Source organism: Carassius auratus, chromosome 3 (genome assembly GCF_003368295.1).
Source record: "Carassius auratus strain Wakin chromosome 3, ASM336829v1, whole genome shotgun sequence".
Taxonomy (NCBI): Eukaryota; Metazoa; Chordata; class Actinopteri; order Cypriniformes; family Cyprinidae; genus Carassius; species Carassius auratus.
Window position 1 is genome coordinate 3,730,886 of NC_039245.1, and position 16,859 is coordinate 3,747,744.

General features: G+C 37.8%; 3 protein-coding genes across 6 annotated transcripts; 1 reads left to right on the top strand and 2 right to left on the bottom strand.

The window, feature by feature from the left end:
* Positions 1-101: 101 nt before the first annotated feature.
* LOC113043759 (dehydrogenase/reductase SDR family member 7B-like) lies at positions 102-3,351 on the top strand. 2 transcript variants are annotated; one of them, XM_026203350.1, is made up of 7 exons: positions 102-248; positions 1,303-1,460; positions 1,549-1,664; positions 1,840-2,050; positions 2,594-2,686; positions 2,801-2,953; positions 3,041-3,351. In XM_026203350.1, exons 2-7 carry the CDS (start codon positions 1,307-1,309, stop codon positions 3,244-3,246), a joined length of 933 nt encoding a protein of 310 aa, XP_026059135.1. In that variant the 5' UTR covers positions 102-248; positions 1,303-1,306; the 3' UTR covers positions 3,247-3,351. The 2 variants fall into 2 exon arrangements, with proteins under 2 accessions (XP_026059135.1, XP_026059126.1); XM_026203341.1 differs by having other exon boundaries at positions 152-252.
* Positions 3,352-9,282: 5,931 nt separating this feature from the next.
* Positions 9,283-13,417, bottom strand: LOC113043770 (transmembrane protein 11, mitochondrial). 2 transcript variants are annotated; one of them, XM_026203362.1, is made up of 2 exons: positions 13,210-13,417; positions 9,283-11,259 (listed from the first exon to the last, which is right to left on the bottom strand). In XM_026203362.1, exons 1-2 carry the CDS (start codon positions 13,392-13,394, stop codon positions 10,743-10,745), a joined length of 702 nt encoding a protein of 233 aa, XP_026059147.1. In that variant the 5' UTR covers positions 13,395-13,417; the 3' UTR covers positions 9,283-10,742. The 2 variants fall into 2 exon arrangements, with proteins under 2 accessions (XP_026059147.1, XP_026059156.1); XM_026203371.1 differs by lacking the exon at positions 13,210-13,417 and adding an exon at positions 12,670-12,822.
* Positions 13,418-14,308: 891 nt separating this feature from the next.
* On the bottom strand, positions 14,309-16,713 carry LOC113043784 (protein NATD1). Of its 2 annotated transcripts, XR_003275787.1 has the most exons (4): positions 16,456-16,713; positions 15,497-15,615; positions 15,254-15,420; positions 14,309-15,158 (listed from the first exon to the last, which is right to left on the bottom strand). XR_003275787.1 is itself a non-coding variant. In XM_026203382.1 (3 exons), exons 1-3 carry the CDS (start codon positions 16,550-16,552, stop codon positions 15,304-15,306), a joined length of 333 nt encoding a protein of 110 aa, XP_026059167.1. In that variant the 5' UTR covers positions 16,553-16,712; the 3' UTR covers positions 14,309-15,303. The 2 variants fall into 2 exon arrangements, 1 of the variants encoding a protein (XP_026059167.1); XM_026203382.1 differs by having other exon boundaries at positions 14,309-15,420; positions 16,456-16,712.
* Positions 16,714-16,859: the final 146 nt, after the last annotated feature.

A 16,859-nucleotide genomic window follows, 5' to 3' on the forward strand; every position in this document is an offset into this window, starting at 1 on the left:
TATTAGATTAGATTATTTTGGTTAATGTTCATATTATTTCAGTTGACCAATTTTATAAATATAGTTTTAGTTTTGGTAACCTGAAAGAACCCTGGAGTCTGGATCATATTTGTCCTTTATCATATTCATTGTTTTTATGTCCTTGCTGGATTCTGTAGAGGGCGTGATGTCTTCAGAATCCTTCCAGGATTTCATTGGACAGCCGAAGTCACGTGAGGGTGTTGAGTTCCGGATGGTCTCCGCTCACGGTAGGTAATGTGGTATTGTTCCTGTCAGTTTATTTTATCCTTCGGCTTCACAGACTAAAATGCATATCTGGCCTGTTTTACCTTAAATAAACTTGCACTGAAATCTCTTAAAGATGCACACTAGTTATTTTCTAAGGTACTATTATAAAACATACTTAAATGTCCTAATTGAACTATGGCCTAATCCTGGTTTAACCTAAACCCTGTCTCTGAAATCAGGCCAATATGTTCAAAACAGTGAATGCAGATACAGCGGCCTTAGAGATTGCCTTAGTTTAAATAAATCTGTTGCATATTTAGGATAGCTGCTGTGGATTAACGTTAGTTTACTACACATCACGTGACTCTATTATCGCACAGAATAAGGTTGTTTTAACGATAAATCAATAAAGAGAATGTATTAACGCCCCTTTGTTTACTGATTCCCTTTGCATTAGTGTGTTTTCAGTATTGGCTTAATACTGTAGTATTTATTAATATTTTGAATTAGCTTTTGTTTTTATATTTCAGTTTTCATTTTAATGTGAAAGTTCTAATCTAGTAGTTTCGTGTTTGTCATTTTATTTTAGTTTTAATTTAAATGTATTTTTTAATTTAATTTATTTCAGCATTATTTCAATTAACTAAAACATTTCAAATACTAATTAGTTGTCCTTTTTTTACTTTCTGTTTGACTAGTTTCTTTTAATATGTAAGGTCAAAGTTTTTTAGTCACCTTTTTATGTTTTCAGTATTTCAATTTTTCCCTTTATTAGTTTATTTATTTGAAAAAAAAAGGTTTTGGATGAAGAAATAATTTTTAAAATACAAATATGTTATGCTGTCTTGCAATGTGAGGTCAAAACGTGAGCATGACAGAGTTATAGTGATTCTATAGAATAAAACAATTTCATGTTATTCTTCAAAATGTTGTTTACAATTTACAGTTCTTGCTGTCTCCTGTGTAAAGAGCATGTAAAACATACCCACATTGAAGTTCAGTAGTGTTTTAGATGCTGGGCTGAGATTTAATAAATGTGAATTAATATATGTATATCTCTGCATTTGTGTACAGACAGATGGAGCGTATGTTAGGTTTAGGCGTTGGGCCATTGGCAGCTGGGACTGTCGGGTTGCTGATTTTGCTGAAAGTGATCCAGAGATTGAGACACAAGCAGAATCTTCAGGATAAAGTGGTGGTGATCACTGGAGCCAGTTCAGGCCTGGGCAAAGGTTACATGAACATAAACTCACTTATAATGCTGACAGTAGATATTACATCATTGTTTTAATACTCTCAATCTGTCTTTTTTCCCCTCAGAGTGTGCAAGGGTTTTCCATGCGGCAGGGGCCCGACTGATCCTGTGTGGACGGGACCAGAAGAGACTGCAGGAGGTCGTAGAGGAGCTCAGAAACAAAACTTATGGAAAGATACAGGTGAAAACATACAATCAAATCTCTTACTCACCCGTTCAGATAAAATTATGTCATCTCTTAAGCTTAATTTAATCTTTAAAGTCATAATTTATGAGAAAGATATGGTGTCATTTGTGCTAGGCAAAAAAGTGTGAATGTATCCAAACATAACTGGGTTTATTACTCACTTTTTCAGACTTACTCTCCCTGCACTGTGACCTTTGACCTCTCCAACACATCTCGGGTTTCCAGTGCCGCCGAGGAGATTTTGAAGTGCCACGGTCATGTCGATGTCCTCATCAACAATGCAGGCATTAGTTATCGTGGCAACATCCTGGACACCCATGTATCAGTTCAGCGTGATGTCATGGAGACGAACTACTTCGGCCCTGTTGCTCTTACACAAGGTTAGTGGCGTATTAAAAAACAGGATTAATGTGAAATATTTTTACAACTTCAAATGACTGTTCTCTATATGAATATAGTTTAAAAGATAATTTACTGAGTCAAAGCTGAATTTTCAGCATCATTACTCCAGTCTTCAGTGTCACATGATCCTTCAAAAGTCATTCTAATGGTATGCTGATTTGGTGCTTAAGAAATGTTTCTTATGTTGAAAACATTTGTGCTGCTCAATATTTTTGAGGAAACTTTGGTACATTTTTTTTCAGGATTCTACAACTGATAGAAAGTAAAAAAAACTAGCATATTAGCATCTTTACTGTAACTTATGATCAATTTAATTTCATGTGTCATAGCTGAATACTAATTTCTTTTAAAACAAACATACAAACACATACCCAACTTTTGATACATACTGTATGTATATTAATGTAAAAATTATATTAAATGTGAAAAAATTCTAAATTATAGGCCTATATAATGATAAATTATATCACATTATGTAGATTTTTATTATAACTAAAACGTATTTGTTTTGTTCCATCCAGCCATCCTGCCTTCGATGGTGGATAGACGCAGTGGACACATTGTTGTCATCAGCAGCGTGCAGGGAAAGATCTCCATACCGTACAGATCTGCGTGTGAGTATATATTCACCAAAGAAGCTATTCAAATGAGGGAATTCAAGGATTCATGAATGAAAACACTGTTATATTTGATCGAGTACCTCTGCTGAAAAATGTTTTTCCTGTCAGATTCTGCATCGAAGCACGCGACGCAGGCCTACTTTGACTGTTTGAGGGCAGAGGTCGACAGATTCGGCCTGCAGGTGTCTGTCATCAGCCCTGGTTACATCAGAACAAACCTGTCCATCAATGCAGTCACGGGGGACGGCTCGAAATATGGAGGTGAGAGCATGTCGTTCTTGTCAACCAATCTCTGAACATATTTTAATATATACTCATTTGTTTCTTTTTGTTCTTCTGGATCTGAAGTAATGGACAAAACCACAGCGAAGGGACGGGATCCAGAGGATGTGGCACGTGCTGTTCTGAAAGCTGTCTGTCACAAACAGAAAGACGTGGTTTTGGCCGGGCTGTTGCCTACTGCAGCCGTCTATCTGCGTACTCTGTGGCCCGCTCTCTACTTCAGACTGATGGCTTCACGGGTCACAAAAGAACAGAGACTGAAGGAGGAATAAGAGAAAACGCTATTAAAAGAAATCTTTCTTCTGAAGGATTCATAGCTAAAAAGTTTCATTTTTGTGTCTAAAAGGAAATGTATTTAATAAATATTTTAAAATGGATTCATCTCTGATCTTTTAAAAACACAACAGCGAGTTGACCAGTCTTTAGATGAGAAGAACAAACTTTAGTCATTCAAGAACCAGATTAGATTAGATCAATTATATCAGGGATGCAAAATGACAATATTGTCTTAACATTTATTCTCTTCATGTTGATACATTTCTCAGAAAGACTTATTTTTTAATCTATCTTGATTTTTGTGTGTAAAAATTAAAGTAATGGAGATCGTTGGAAGTTACATTTTTGTAAACTTTGAAGTGCTACTAATACAATTCACTTAGACATGTGTTCCCCTCAGTTTATATGTTCTTTAATCGGTCTTAAAAAAAAGTCTTAAATTTACCTTCATAAAACTTGCAGAAACCCCATTATATTGTCCTAGATTAGATTAAAGTCAAGTCATGTCACTTTTATTTATAGCGCTTTTAACAATACAGATTGTGTCAAAGCAACTGTACAGCATTAATTAGGGAGAAAGTGTGTCAATGATGGAAAATGACAATAGCAAACACTATTTTTTGTCACCTTTTGCCTAAAGTTATAAATCAAATCACATTTCTCTTTGTAGTTCCCTTTTGGCTATCAGTGATTGATTATCATCATAATGTTCAGGTGACCCATATTCCATTATGTTCTGACTTAATTTTGTCGTTATCTCGACATAACGAAAGTTTGTTTTCTCGTTATAACGACATGACAGTTTTTACTGTTGCTAAAGTAACAAACTCAACTTTGACAGGCATATAATGGACCATGCAGGCTCTCTTACTGTAGCCTATATTTCAGCAAATTTTACTTCGTCTAGGTAATAACGTCTACAATACATAAATAAAAGGCTAATCAATCACTGTTGATTTTTCCAGGGACAGTACACCAAACGTTTTGTTTTTGCGTGCAGCTCTTAAAGGGACAGTAGCTCTGTTAAACATGCAGCCTACTTTCATTACTGTCAAGGGATAGACCACCCTGAAATTTCATTTGTGTCATTATTTACTCACTGTCACGTTGTCCCAAACCTGTATTAATTTCTTTCTTGTGCTTGAACACAAAATAAGATATTTTGAAGAATGTGGGTAACCGAACAGTTACTATTCCACATTGAATTTGATAGTGGCAAAAAATACTCTGGAGGTCACTGTGGACCAGCAAATGTTTGGTCTTCCACATTCCTCAAAATAGCATTTATTTTCAGAAAAAGAAAGAAACTCATTGAGGTTTAAAACCACATTTGAGTGAGTAAATGGTGGTATAAAAATAAAACACTATGACAGAATTGGCAGACAGCTGACACAATTATTTTTGGGTGAACTATTTAACGTTAATAAAACAACAAAACACAAAGAAAAAAAATCACTCACTGCTCTTGACTGAACAAATTTAATACAGTTGCTTCAGGAATCAGTTTATAAGTGTTTTATTTTTTTTATTTGTTCATTCAATTTCTCGAATGCTCCTGCTAAATACATCTATTGTACCTGAAAATAACACTGTTTGTTTTATTTGTATATTATGTGTAGTTTTAATGTGTATCTTTTAATACGTTTTATCTTCGCCCTCTTTAGCCTAGATATCTGCCATTCCTCACTTTTTTTTTTTGTTACCTTGAAAGGCTTTGTCTTTTATAATAGGGAAATTAGTTTGGCTGTAATTTTTTTCAGACAACTTGCAAAATAGTAAAAGCAACATGACAAAGAATTGTGATAAAAACAAAAAACGTCAAATGAAATTTTTTCCATATTGCCCACCCATACCTACAGTCTGATTCAAAGATGCATCATCCTATATCCAAGTACCTCGCCTGGTTGATAACATTGCTTTGCTACCAGAGCCCAGCTAAGAGGAGGTCATACAATCACACACCTCAAGATTCAAAGGTCCGTCTGAGCCGTTGTATCTCATACAGCTGACAAGGAACCAGTGTCCTTCACGACTACAGAAGGGAACTTTGTGTCTGCATGAATAGGAGTGCAGATGAATGTGTCACTTCAAGTGCCTACCAAAACTGTTATAATGTCATAAGAGGGCAACATTTTTGTAACAACTGACATGTGCATTCTACACATTTTGAAATAAATTACGTTTTTTTTCAGTTTGCGACTTCACTTGTTTGAACAAATCCTTCAGGCCACGTGTTTTCCAAGTAAAAGCTAAAATGCTAAACTAAAAGATAATAAAGATCCTGGACGTTGCATGACTGATAAAATCAGAAGCTGTTTGATTTACCAGACAAGATAAAGGTATCACTCAAGATGTAGGAGCAAAGCTTTATTTATTTACATCAAAGATAGAAATCCCACCTCCGTTCAGGGTGTAAGACAATATCCAGACTCAGGCTAGTGATGATGTGCAATGTGGACACATACAAACGGTGAAATTGAAAATAAATAGCTACAGTGAGACATCTAAATAATGGTAGTAATTTAGAAAAACAAATACAATCAGGTAGCCTCCTATTCTGACATAAGCTGCAGTGTAATTGTCCCGCAGATGTCCGAGGAACGTGAACATAAGGAGCCAAGAACCTGAATCTGACTGCTGTGGTGGCCCAGCACATATAGATCAATTACAGTATATCCAGTGCATCATTTACCTCTTTGAATCCAACATAGACAATAATTTCAGACGGATATCTTCCACACATGATGGCAGTGGTTTCCAATGCCCTCTGCCCAAATTTTCACTCTGTAGGGCCCACTCCAGGACTATCCAGTAGGACGCCAACTTATTTTGACAGCACCAGGCTAAACACAAGTATAAATATAGGAAATTGGTATAACCTAAGCCTATTTTAATGGTTTCAGTCAGCACTTACTCTAGGGATAGCTGGGTCGTTTCTTCCAATTAATTTTGTCACATCAGAAAAAAATATTAAAGGATTATCGGTTACCGCAACAGGTGATTTGTCCAGGGTTTTCTGGGTTTACTGACCCCTACCATCGTAAAATACTACCAAGTAAAACCATCACTGGCTTACCTGGCGACTCGATGAAGTATGAGTAAACACATCTGGCCACTGGGTGGGCTGGATGTTACACCAATGGCCAGAGGTGTCTTACCTGGACATTTACTTGTACCTCATCGAGTCACCAGGTAAGCCAGTGAATGATTTTACTTCGAATTTGAAAGTAAACCTCTTTAAATGTATGTATTATGTCTTTATATTTAGAGTACTGAGTGCACTATTCTGTTCTGCCATACAACTAGCCTGGCTTAGCTTTTGATTAGTATCATACGTAATTCATGATATTTTTATAAAAGCAAGATATTGATGATGATGGCAGGTAGCCATGAATTTCAAACTTGGAGTTTTACAAAGTATTGGTGCACCCAACCACACAACACCAAGGTTGGTCCACTTCCTCGATCCAATACTGTATGGCAGTTTGTTTTCCCCTAAAAGTGGGCGTGAATCTGTTCATAGACATTATATGAAGCCACAGTGACTGAGTGCACGCACTGAGATGGGAGAGGTACGTATCAACTCATCTAAACTAAATGAAGAACATATAGTGGAATATGGAAAAAATGTGTTTTCCTTTAAGATCAGTTCCATGTTCTAATTTTAAGTCTACAGTTTTCTTTTATTAACATCATAGAGTTGTATAATGCCTCAGCACTGAAAAAACCCATTCATGTCTCCTTTAAATTCTGCTCTAGCTCAGTGCGATCTGTGACAAGAATATGTTGAAAATCATTTTTTTTAAACACACAACATATATACTCACCTTCTGACCTGAGAACAACACAGACATGAATTACAGTAGAATTTCCTCACATGACCTATAGACACAAACTTGGGCTTTGTGTTTAAGCAATCTTAGCTGCTTCTGAGCAATCTTCAAGCCCAGAATATTTAATTTCTATCTATAACTCTTCTTGTTCAGATATTTTGGACTCTAACCCCTCTTAAATACTAATCCCCAAAATTTAAATCACTACCATGGTTAGATGATACCACCCGTACTTAGACAGATCTGTCGGAAAGCAGAGAGATGGAAAAAGATCATCTTATTGTCTCTTTCGAAATCTTTAGGAACTCCCTGGTAAACTTTAGGAAAGGCGGGAACTAAATTCTTCTCTGATATTATCAGTAGTAAATATTCTCATACCCCAAAAATCTTGTTCAGTTCTATAAATTCAATAATTAATCCTCGTACTTCCAACGAAGCAGAACTATCTGCTGATTTATATGAGAGATTTTTGAGGTTTTTCATTGAAAAGATGGCATTCTATCCTCCATTAGTCCTTCTTACTCTAACACTCTGCTTGAATGTCCAGTTAATACAGCCAATTTTGATAGCTTTCAGCCAGTGTCTTTGTTTGAGTTGAGGAACTTAGTGGTACAGGTGAAATCTTCAACCTCGCCCCAGGATGTTGTTCCTTCTGATATCAAAGGTTCTTTTGATATAATTGTCTCTAGCATCCAAACAATTATCAATTCCTGTTTAGTCTTGGGCACTGTTCCTGCATATTTAAGTTGGCAGTTGTCCATCGGCTGCATAAAAAGCACAATGCTGATTTGAAATGTTTCAATAATTATCATTCTTTCTTAAATTTGCCTTTTCTTTCAAAAGGAAAAAGTTTTCCAATCACAGTTACTTCTATTTTTATATTTGATTTGAACCATTTCAATCTTCATCATATTGATTTACTTGCTGTTGACTGTGGTGAAAATGCAGTTTTGATTTTATTGGATTTAAGTGCCACTTTTGACACAGTTGACCACGACATCCTTTTGTCATGCCTTGAACATTGGGTAGGTATCAAGGATACAGCATTATCATGGTTTATCAGCCAGTTTTCCTAATTATCAGTTTCTCTCCCTTGTGGGGTTACTCAAGGGTCAATTCTAGGGCCATTACTTTTTAATCTTTACATGCTTCTACTTGGTAATCAAATTAGGAAATATAAAATCTCTTTTCATTTATACGCTGATGATTCTAAGTTATACGTTTTATTAAAATCTAGACATTCTTTGCAGCCTTATGGACTGTTTGAACATTAAAACATGGATGGCAAATAATTTCCTCCAGCTAAATAAGGAAAAAAAAACTGAGGTGATTATTTTTGGTCCCTCTAAAACAAGGAACTCTATAGTTAGTAACTTAGACAGTCTCACCCTATATGTTAAGTCACATGCAAAAACTTTAGGTGTAATTTTTGACTCTGAGCTTTGCCTTTAAAAGCATTTTAGCTCAGTTGTTAAAAACAGTTATCAATTGAGAATAATTTCTAGACTTATATCAACACTTTCTTTTCAAGACTTGGAAAAAGTTATTAATGCATTTATCACATCACGACTGGACTACTGTAATTCCTTATACCTAGGTCTTCCCCAATCTTCACTCGATCGTTTGCAGATGGTCCAGAATGCAGCGGCCAGATTGTTAACTGGTCCAAAAAAAGGTGATCATATCACTCCAATTTTAGCATCGCTCCACTGGCTTCCTGTCTCCTTTAGAGTTAATTTCAAAATCTTGTTGATTGTTTTTAAGGGACAAGCCCCATCACACATTTCTGATCTTATCTCATTTAATCCTGCTCCTAAGTCCCTCAGATCTGTTAATAAAGCTCTTTCATACGTCCCACGGTCATGACTTATGTTTAAAGGTGACAGAGCCTTGCAGTAGCTGCTCCTTGGTTATGGAATCAGTTGCCACCTGACATTAAAAGTGCTCCATCTATTTCAGTTTTTAAGTCTAAACTTAAAACACATTTTTATTCTTTGGCCTTTACTGATTTTTAATTTCTGGATTAGTATAGTGATCTTGGATTTTAATTTGTATTTTATTATTTTATTTTATTTTATACTTTGCTGTATTTTATGATTGTTTTGTACAGCAAAAAAAAAAAAACTTCAAGACAAATTAGGCTGAATGTGAAGTGTTCACCAACTGCAGACAAGAGGACTATTTGAAAAAAAAAACCTGTTTGACAAAACATCAATTTAGCATTTCTATTGAGCAGAAATTACATAAATGTTTAAAACAAAGACTGACCCCAATTTAACCTTACCTGTCTCACTTGGAAATAAAACATATCAGAAGTCTCATTTTAGCTCCACAGGCTGCGATGCAGTCATAAAAACATCATAAACAAGTGTGAACATTATTTAACATGGCACCATTCATACAGAAATACCATTTTAGACTAAAACTTTCACAAAGTTGTCTTATGCAAACTATTAAGTGATTGTCATTATCAGCTAATTCAAATAATATTAATAACCAAACACACAAGTAAATATATGGGCGAACTATTCATTTCTGATGAATTTACATTTACTGCTCATCTTTTCAGTTTTCATTACTTAATAAGAGGAACTGGATATTTATACTAATCGATTTACCCCAACATTCAGTTCTTTGTTTCCACTGATTCAGTTCCAATCTCGTTGATTTGTAAAGGTTTCCATGTGAATGAAATATAAGGTATTTTGTCCAACTCTTTTTGTGAAGTGAACCCTTCAGACTGCTTATGAGTTTCGCATTTCTGTTTGAACTCTAGTTTTCTTTGAAACCCAATAACATAGCATATAGGGCTCTGGATCAACATGAGGAAATTACTAAATTGTAATTTTGGGGGGTGAAGTGAACTATCCGTTTCAGAGGAGTTCACCTTTACTGCTCACCTTTCATATTTACTTTTCATAACTTCACACGAAGAACCGGATTAAACTGATCCATCACAAACCACGGCTTGTAAAACCAATCAACCTGCGAGGTCTGCATGAAGGCTAAGACTCAGACAGAACCTGAGCCCTTGAGGGTCAAATGAAGGTTGTCAGAGATGCCAGTGAGGTTAAATCTCTTACTGTTTAATGAAAAGGTGACGCACCAAAGGCAGGGTACGGTAAAACTACACAGAGGGAGGAGAGGGTTCAAAGGTCATTCTTAAAACATGATCCGTCTGTCTGTCCACCACACGTTCAGTCCGACAGGTCACCGCCCGGGTGTGGAGCTCCGTGTGGGTGGCAGGTGACGTTTTGGGAGGGCCGCCGGGACAAAGGAAGGGTCTGGACAGAGGCAGGGAAGGGGGGCTCAAGTGCACTGGTGATATCACTTATAAAGTACAGCGAAAAGGGAAAGATTCATTCAGAACTATAAGCCCCCCCCCCCCCCAACTCTTCCTCTCTTACATCCATCCATCCGTCAATCTGAAAGCAAATCGCTGAAAAAGCGTAACAGAGAGAGTGCTACGTCACTTGTCGCCTCCGTTTGTTTTTCGATCACTCTCTCCGTCGGTCCATCCATATGTCTTGTTTGTTGTGTATGTGAGTATCTGCCAGTGTCGGGTGTTTATTAGTGCTTCTCTCCTCCCTGCTGTGTGTTTGTGTGTGTGTACGTGTATATCAGTATCTGTACGCGAGTGTGCGCATACGTCATAGCGCTCATACGGCGTACAGTTCATAGATCTTCTTGGCACAGTACGCCAGGGCCGCCAACGCTATCGTGTTGTGCAGTCTCTTTCTATGCACGTCGTCCCGTCGAACCAGAACCACCGGCGAGGAGGAGGTGAGCGTGTGCAGTGGCAGCCGCGAGAGCTTCTGACTGTCGTACTCCACCTGGTATTTGCAGCAGGGGTCAAACTGCCAGGAGATGCCATAGAGCGTGGCGCAGGCCAGGCTCAGAGCGCCAGCAGGGAGCGCCACGTAACGGGAATATTCGACGGGAAGGGCGAGTGGCGTCAGGAGGCACGCAGCCCCTGCCAGAACGGCGGTTTTGTGCAGGCAGTTTCCCACGGCCACCCAGCGTGCCGTCTCGTCTCCGATGCGCGTGGGTTCGATTACGATATAGCGGTACTGCGCCTCCAGAGCCTGCTCCAGCTCGTACTCGAACTGCTCCTGTGCATTCTCACCGTTGTAGATCTCGTGGACAATGTAACACTCCGTGGCTGCCATCACTCCCCTAAAGAGAAAGATGAAGAGTGAGAATTCGTCAACCTGAATTAATCCTATCCCACTGCAGATTCTGAAAGTTCCGTTTATGAACCTATATGCTGCAATCTGATTCACGTTCATTTACATGCATCACATCAAGTCTAGACAAAACCCAGTGGGTGCATTTAGAAATTGGGGAAATCAATGCGAAAATGAGACAGAAGCTACTGCAATATTTTGTTTAAATAAGTATTTAGTAAATATTTAGTCTCCTCCACTGACCAGTTCATAAGACGTGCATGAAAAACGCAAACATTTATTAGATGTAAAATATATGTAACCATACGCATCATGACACTTGCATGTGCACAAGGTATTTTTGAATGTGTTTGAGAAAATTGTTGTATTGAAGCATTTTTATTTTTTTCCTGTTTATCTGATCATTTCAGGTCCACATCGAACACCACAGTTTTAATGTCACTGGATCTATCGAGAGTATAATCATTGTTTCTGCATATGTCAGAAGAGCCTTTTGTGAATATTTACTAGTAAATAAACATTAAATCTCCTCTACTGACAAGTTTGTAGGACGCAAGTAAATATGCTCCATGTCCGTGAGACATATATAAACATATTAAGGTATTATTGAATCAGATTGCAAAAATAGTAATATTCTATGCTTAATTTCTTCATATTTGTCATTTATTATTTCAGATCTACACCACTACGAGAAACGAGAAACTTTCGAGCTGATGTCATAGAAGTGTAAAGACTGACCGGAAATGTTAATGTGTACAATGAAAGACCTATTGCTCAGGATTATAAATAAAACCCTGTTATTCTAAAATGGCCATTATTTTAGAAAATACTGAGCAGCTAAATACGTTAAATCTAAAGACGGTCCGCCTTTTTCAACGGTTAATATAATTTTAACGCATACTGTCAGAGCAAGCAGTGCATTAAACGACCAGAATTTTTTTTTTTTTTTTTTTTTTGGAGGGGATACAGTATCCTCCTCTATTCAAGATATCTGCACAAGACACGAAAGTTACTATAAAAACTATAAACGTCTGCTAACTGTACACATCTCCTTGAGCTCACTGTCATGACTCTGAAGCGCTGTTTTAACTTGTTCCTCTCAGTGTTAATATGGATAACAAATACTGCAAAAACATTAGAGATAAATGTAGAGATTTCAGATGTGACTGCCATTAAAATACATTTTTGTGCTGGTCTCTGCACTGCTAATCAGTTGAGAGACCCCAGAGTTAGTAAGCTAATCAAAACAACACATCAGCTCTATTCAAACTATATATATTTAGTGTTTGCGGCTCCGGAAAACCCGCAAAGACCTAGTATTTTAAGGATACTAACCTAATTTGAATTTTGCATAAAGGCTAAAAATTATGAAATAGTGCCAGATTTTAGTCTAACTGACCTCTCTCTGTTGACTGGGACACCTCGCCTCCTTCCCAGCGACGCCATCTTGAAAGTGCAACGGACAAGACTTGACGCAAAACCCTTTGCGGTGCACTATGGGTAATGAAGTTCTCAGCTCCTGCTCTATTTAATGAATTAAATTCTCGAAAGTATCGAAGAGACTACAAATCCCGTGAACCGGTTTATTTGGGGACCCTACCACCTGAACAGAATGTGGGACAATGTTAACATTTGCTTTGCTTTGTTAAAGACAGTAGTTTTTAATATATTTGCAACACATTATTTCGTACCACAGATCGGTAACTGATTTTGATAATGGTTCAATACTTCAGTTGAAATAATTTAGGTTTGTGTTTTTGAATGGCCGAGGTGACCAATCGATAGCAAGGACAACACTATGGGGCGGGCGAACCATTCCCAAAGCGAATGCAAGCATTGCACAGACAATGTGGTCTGAGAAAACGATTTAACTGTTTTGTAGCGTGTCCAAAACTTTTGGACATGTTATGAACGTGGATGCGATCATGAAGAAACTCACCCATAATGTGGTCGGTTCTCTTTAATGCAGCGAGTCCCGTCCTCGTACGGTGCCCACGGAGCTGGTGCATACGGAGACGAGGAAGAACCGTATTCTAACCATAGGGTTATAACAACTACACGGTGCTCGGTAACACGTGCAGAGTAACACGCTCTCCGTCTTCCCCAAATAGTGATGGATTGCATAACATGAACGCATAAACCAGTAATTTGATAACTCGTTGCATATTTTTAAGAAATTGAACAGTGTTAATTATAGTCAACTAAAAACATACTCGTTACTTGCAATAAAATATAAATATGAAAAAATGTTTAGCTAAATGTAATTTTAGTTGCTATGACATTTTCATTTTAACTAGTACAAAAATAGCTAAAACTGAAATACATAATAACAATTATAATAAAACATATATATATATTTTTTTAAATGTCAAAAACAAAATAACTAAAACTGAAAATATAAAGATATAAACTACAATTGTATCTCTATATGATACTTAAAATGGAAGGGAACAAAAAAAAAGCTTTCTGGAATAATTTATCCTAACCTCTAAAAGGGTTCAAATACCTTTAGAATAACATTTTGATTGTACAGGATTTATTTTTTTGATATTAATGGAAAACATATTTTAACAATAGCTTTTTTTACAGCCACTGTACTAAAAAAACAATGCAAATAGAGTAAAACTCTTCACTGTTCAGCTATTTTAAAGGACAGCTCACCGAAAAATGAAAATTGTCATTATTTACTCACCCTCATGTTATTTGAAAAAATAAAGATAGGCCATTTTTTTACCGTGCACTAATAGTCAATTTTGTCTCTATCCCAACATTCATCATAATATCTTTATCTAATAATTTGTGCTTGACGGAGAAATGTCAAAGGTTCGGAACAACATGATGGTGAATAAATGCACGGTTTATGAAATGCTAAATATTTTAATAAAATTAAAAAAAAATTATACAAAAGTATACACAAAATGATAATGCACCATACTCATGGCCATAAACACTTAAGTTTTATCTTAATTTTTTATTCAAAAATCATTAATAGTAATATTAAGATTACATAATTGTGTAAAAAAAAGATGAAATTCAAGCATCTTTAGTCTGTTACATCACAAATTGACATAACAGACCCCAGTTGTTTTACTTGGGAAAAAAAGAGATAACCTTCATTATCATCACAAGGAAATACAATGATCATCAATGGTGTCAGTACAGAACATGGCATGATGGTCTGCTCTGTGTGCTGCCTACCCTGCAAACAACCTTGCTTAGATCTTGCTTAAGGCAATTCATCAACTGACTTCTAATAAGACCCCTGGGAATTTTGGGAGTAACTAACATACACTGACATTCATACACTCATATTTGGTTATTCAACACACACACACACACACACACACACACACACACCCAACCATCTGTAACAGAATCCTCTATGCAGAGGTGCTATATGTTGTTTTTATAAAGTGTGCATCCTGAGAGGTTCAGCCCTGTGAGTATATGGGCAGGCGATTGTCACTAGTCTTAGCTCTTCACTGGCCAAAGAATACACAGATACACACATGCAGAAGCACAAAATCAGCCTAGAACATGCACAGAATGAAACGGATGGTTAGATTCATTGTGATGCCCCTAAATCTTCACGCCAGACTGAGTGTGCACGCTCGGTGCATGTGGGAACTCAAGTACGTGTGTGTATTTCTCTCAAGAGCACCACTTAATCTGAAGGCGTAGGGCCAGAGAGGCATATGGAGACTAACATCACCCTTCTGATCATATCAAACAGTTCATATTTTGAGTTCATAGCGAGTGTCATAATCCTCTCACTTCTCTGGATTGGCTCGAAAGTCTGCTTGAGTCATTGGGAAACTAGCCCACCTCAAAGTCCACACTCTTATCTTTCCCCAAGAAAACGTTTTGTAGTTTCAGATCTCCCCGCTTCTAAAATCACAAATAAAAAAAACAAATCTCTTTCTTTTGTGGAGTTTCAAGACCAGTCAGACAGATTAGGGAATCCCAAAAGATATCCAACCCACCCAATCCCAAATCATCTTATTAGAATGGAGATGGTCCCCATCTCTGACTCTCAGTGGAGGACGTGCTCCAAGTAATGGGGGAGAGGGTTTTCTTTGACGTATTTCTGGATGTACCAGCAGGTCAAATGGGCTTTCAGGTCCTCCTCCACCACAAAGTCCATTGCAGCCTAGAAAACAACAACCACAAACTATATTTTAATGCAAAACAACAAACAACACTGGTCTTGAGTAACTTTCCACAACCTTGGCCAGGTGTTTGGCGATCTCTCGTCCCCGATAAGCTTCAGGAACCTCAGTGTGCTGCAGATCCACGGTCTTCTTCCCCACATACTCATACAGCAATACAGCCTTGTCATGGGACCCTTCAATACAGACACAAATATAGAAGTCAGGGTACAGTAAACAAAGTTATTCATGAGCGTGAGGAACCGCTCAGTCAAACAGGATGCATGTCTGTGCTTTGTTTTTCGTTTTCACCGTCGCAAACGAGCGCTTTCCGGGGAAACAGTCGCATAATCGTGGGTTTATGTCATTGCTGTGAATACAAACGCTTTGTTTTCGTGTTAAAAGCCGCAAGATATAAATAAAACTTAAGTCTGTTCCCGTTCCTCTGTTCTCGCTGGTTATATACAGAATGACAGAAACGTAACGACATGGGTGTTTGCTTTGCACCGACAGAAAGATGATGGAACAGGAAGTAGCCTAAAACAAAGTCTGCATGGGATGGCTAGCGGGGAAGCTAGCAACTTAGAAACTGATTCAGTCGGAGAGGAAAACAAAGCTTGCGTTAGAGCAGTGACAGACGAGATTTACTGCGGCTCCGAGCGTCAAAACAAAACAAATAAAACTGCAGCATTCATCGGACGAATGCGACTCATTAAACGCTTGTCAATAAGCTAACGTTACTACAACCCAGAAAGATAAAGACTAAGCTGAAGCTGGAAAAATATAGTGTCATTCGATCCAACAAAACAACTAGTTAATGTCATATTTATTTAACTAACGTTCCTGGTATCGAAGCATGTAACGATATTTAGGTCATTCGTACTGTATAACGCTAGCTAGGACGGGTTTGATCAGATAATACGTTGACCATGTCAAGAAGCGAAACATAATAAATAAAAGGCATATTTTGCAGGCGAGCGCACCGTGGTTTGTCCTCCTTCCCCCCATCTCGTTATATGATCTGACGCATTACTGACCGTTCAGTCGGATGCTGAATTGTCGTCTTTTCTTGTCGTGCTCCACTCGGAGAGGACTGTTGATGTCAAGGACGCTCATCTGTGCAGCCTGGGCCATAACGACTGTGTGTCTGCTGTCTGGGGGAGCTGTGTGTCAGTGTGCCACGGCTGAGTCCACTGCGATGAGAGGCGCATTCATGCCTCGCCGAGGTGAGGACAAACATCTGATCCTGCGAAAACACGCCGTCCACGGAAATCAGCTGTGAGATCACGTGCTCGCCACTGACCAATGAGGACGGACGCTTGGTTTTTGATGCGCGCTGTCTCTTTAAAAAGAGCTTGGTATGCGGCCGCAAGGTGGAGATAAATGTTTGTTGTTCAGTTTTCTTCATGAACGATATTTTACGCTGAAGGCACGTTGTAAA

Coding starts and splice junctions, on each gene's coding strand:
- LOC113043759 (XM_026203341.1), top strand. CDS start 167: ATGTCTTCAGAATCCTTCCAGGATTTCATTGGACAGCCGAAGTCACGT. Junction 253..1,302: donor ATGGTCTCCGCTCACGGTAG/GTAATGTGGTAT, acceptor ATTTGTGTACAG/ACAGATGGAGCGTATGTTAG. Junction 1,461..1,548: donor CAGTTCAGGCCTGGGCAAAG/GTTACATGAACA, acceptor TTTTCCCCTCAG/AGTGTGCAAGGGTTTTCCAT.
- LOC113043770 (XM_026203362.1), bottom strand. CDS start 13,394: ATGCAATCCATCACTATTTGGGGAAGACGGAGAGCGTGTTACTCTGCA. Junction 11,260..13,209: donor GAGAACCGACCACATTATGG/GTGAGTTTCTTC, acceptor CTTTCTCTTTAG/GGGAGTGATGGCAGCCACGG.
- LOC113043784 (XM_026203382.1), bottom strand. CDS start 16,552: ATGGCCCAGGCTGCACAGATGAGCGTCCTTGACATCAACAGTCCTCTC. Junction 15,616..16,455: donor ATTCAGCATCCGACTGAACG/GTCAGTAATGCG, acceptor TCTGTATTGAAG/GGTCCCATGACAAGGCTGTA. Junction 15,421..15,496: donor TCGCCAAACACCTGGCCAAG/GTTGTGGAAAGT, acceptor GTTGTTTTCTAG/GCTGCAATGGACTTTGTGGT.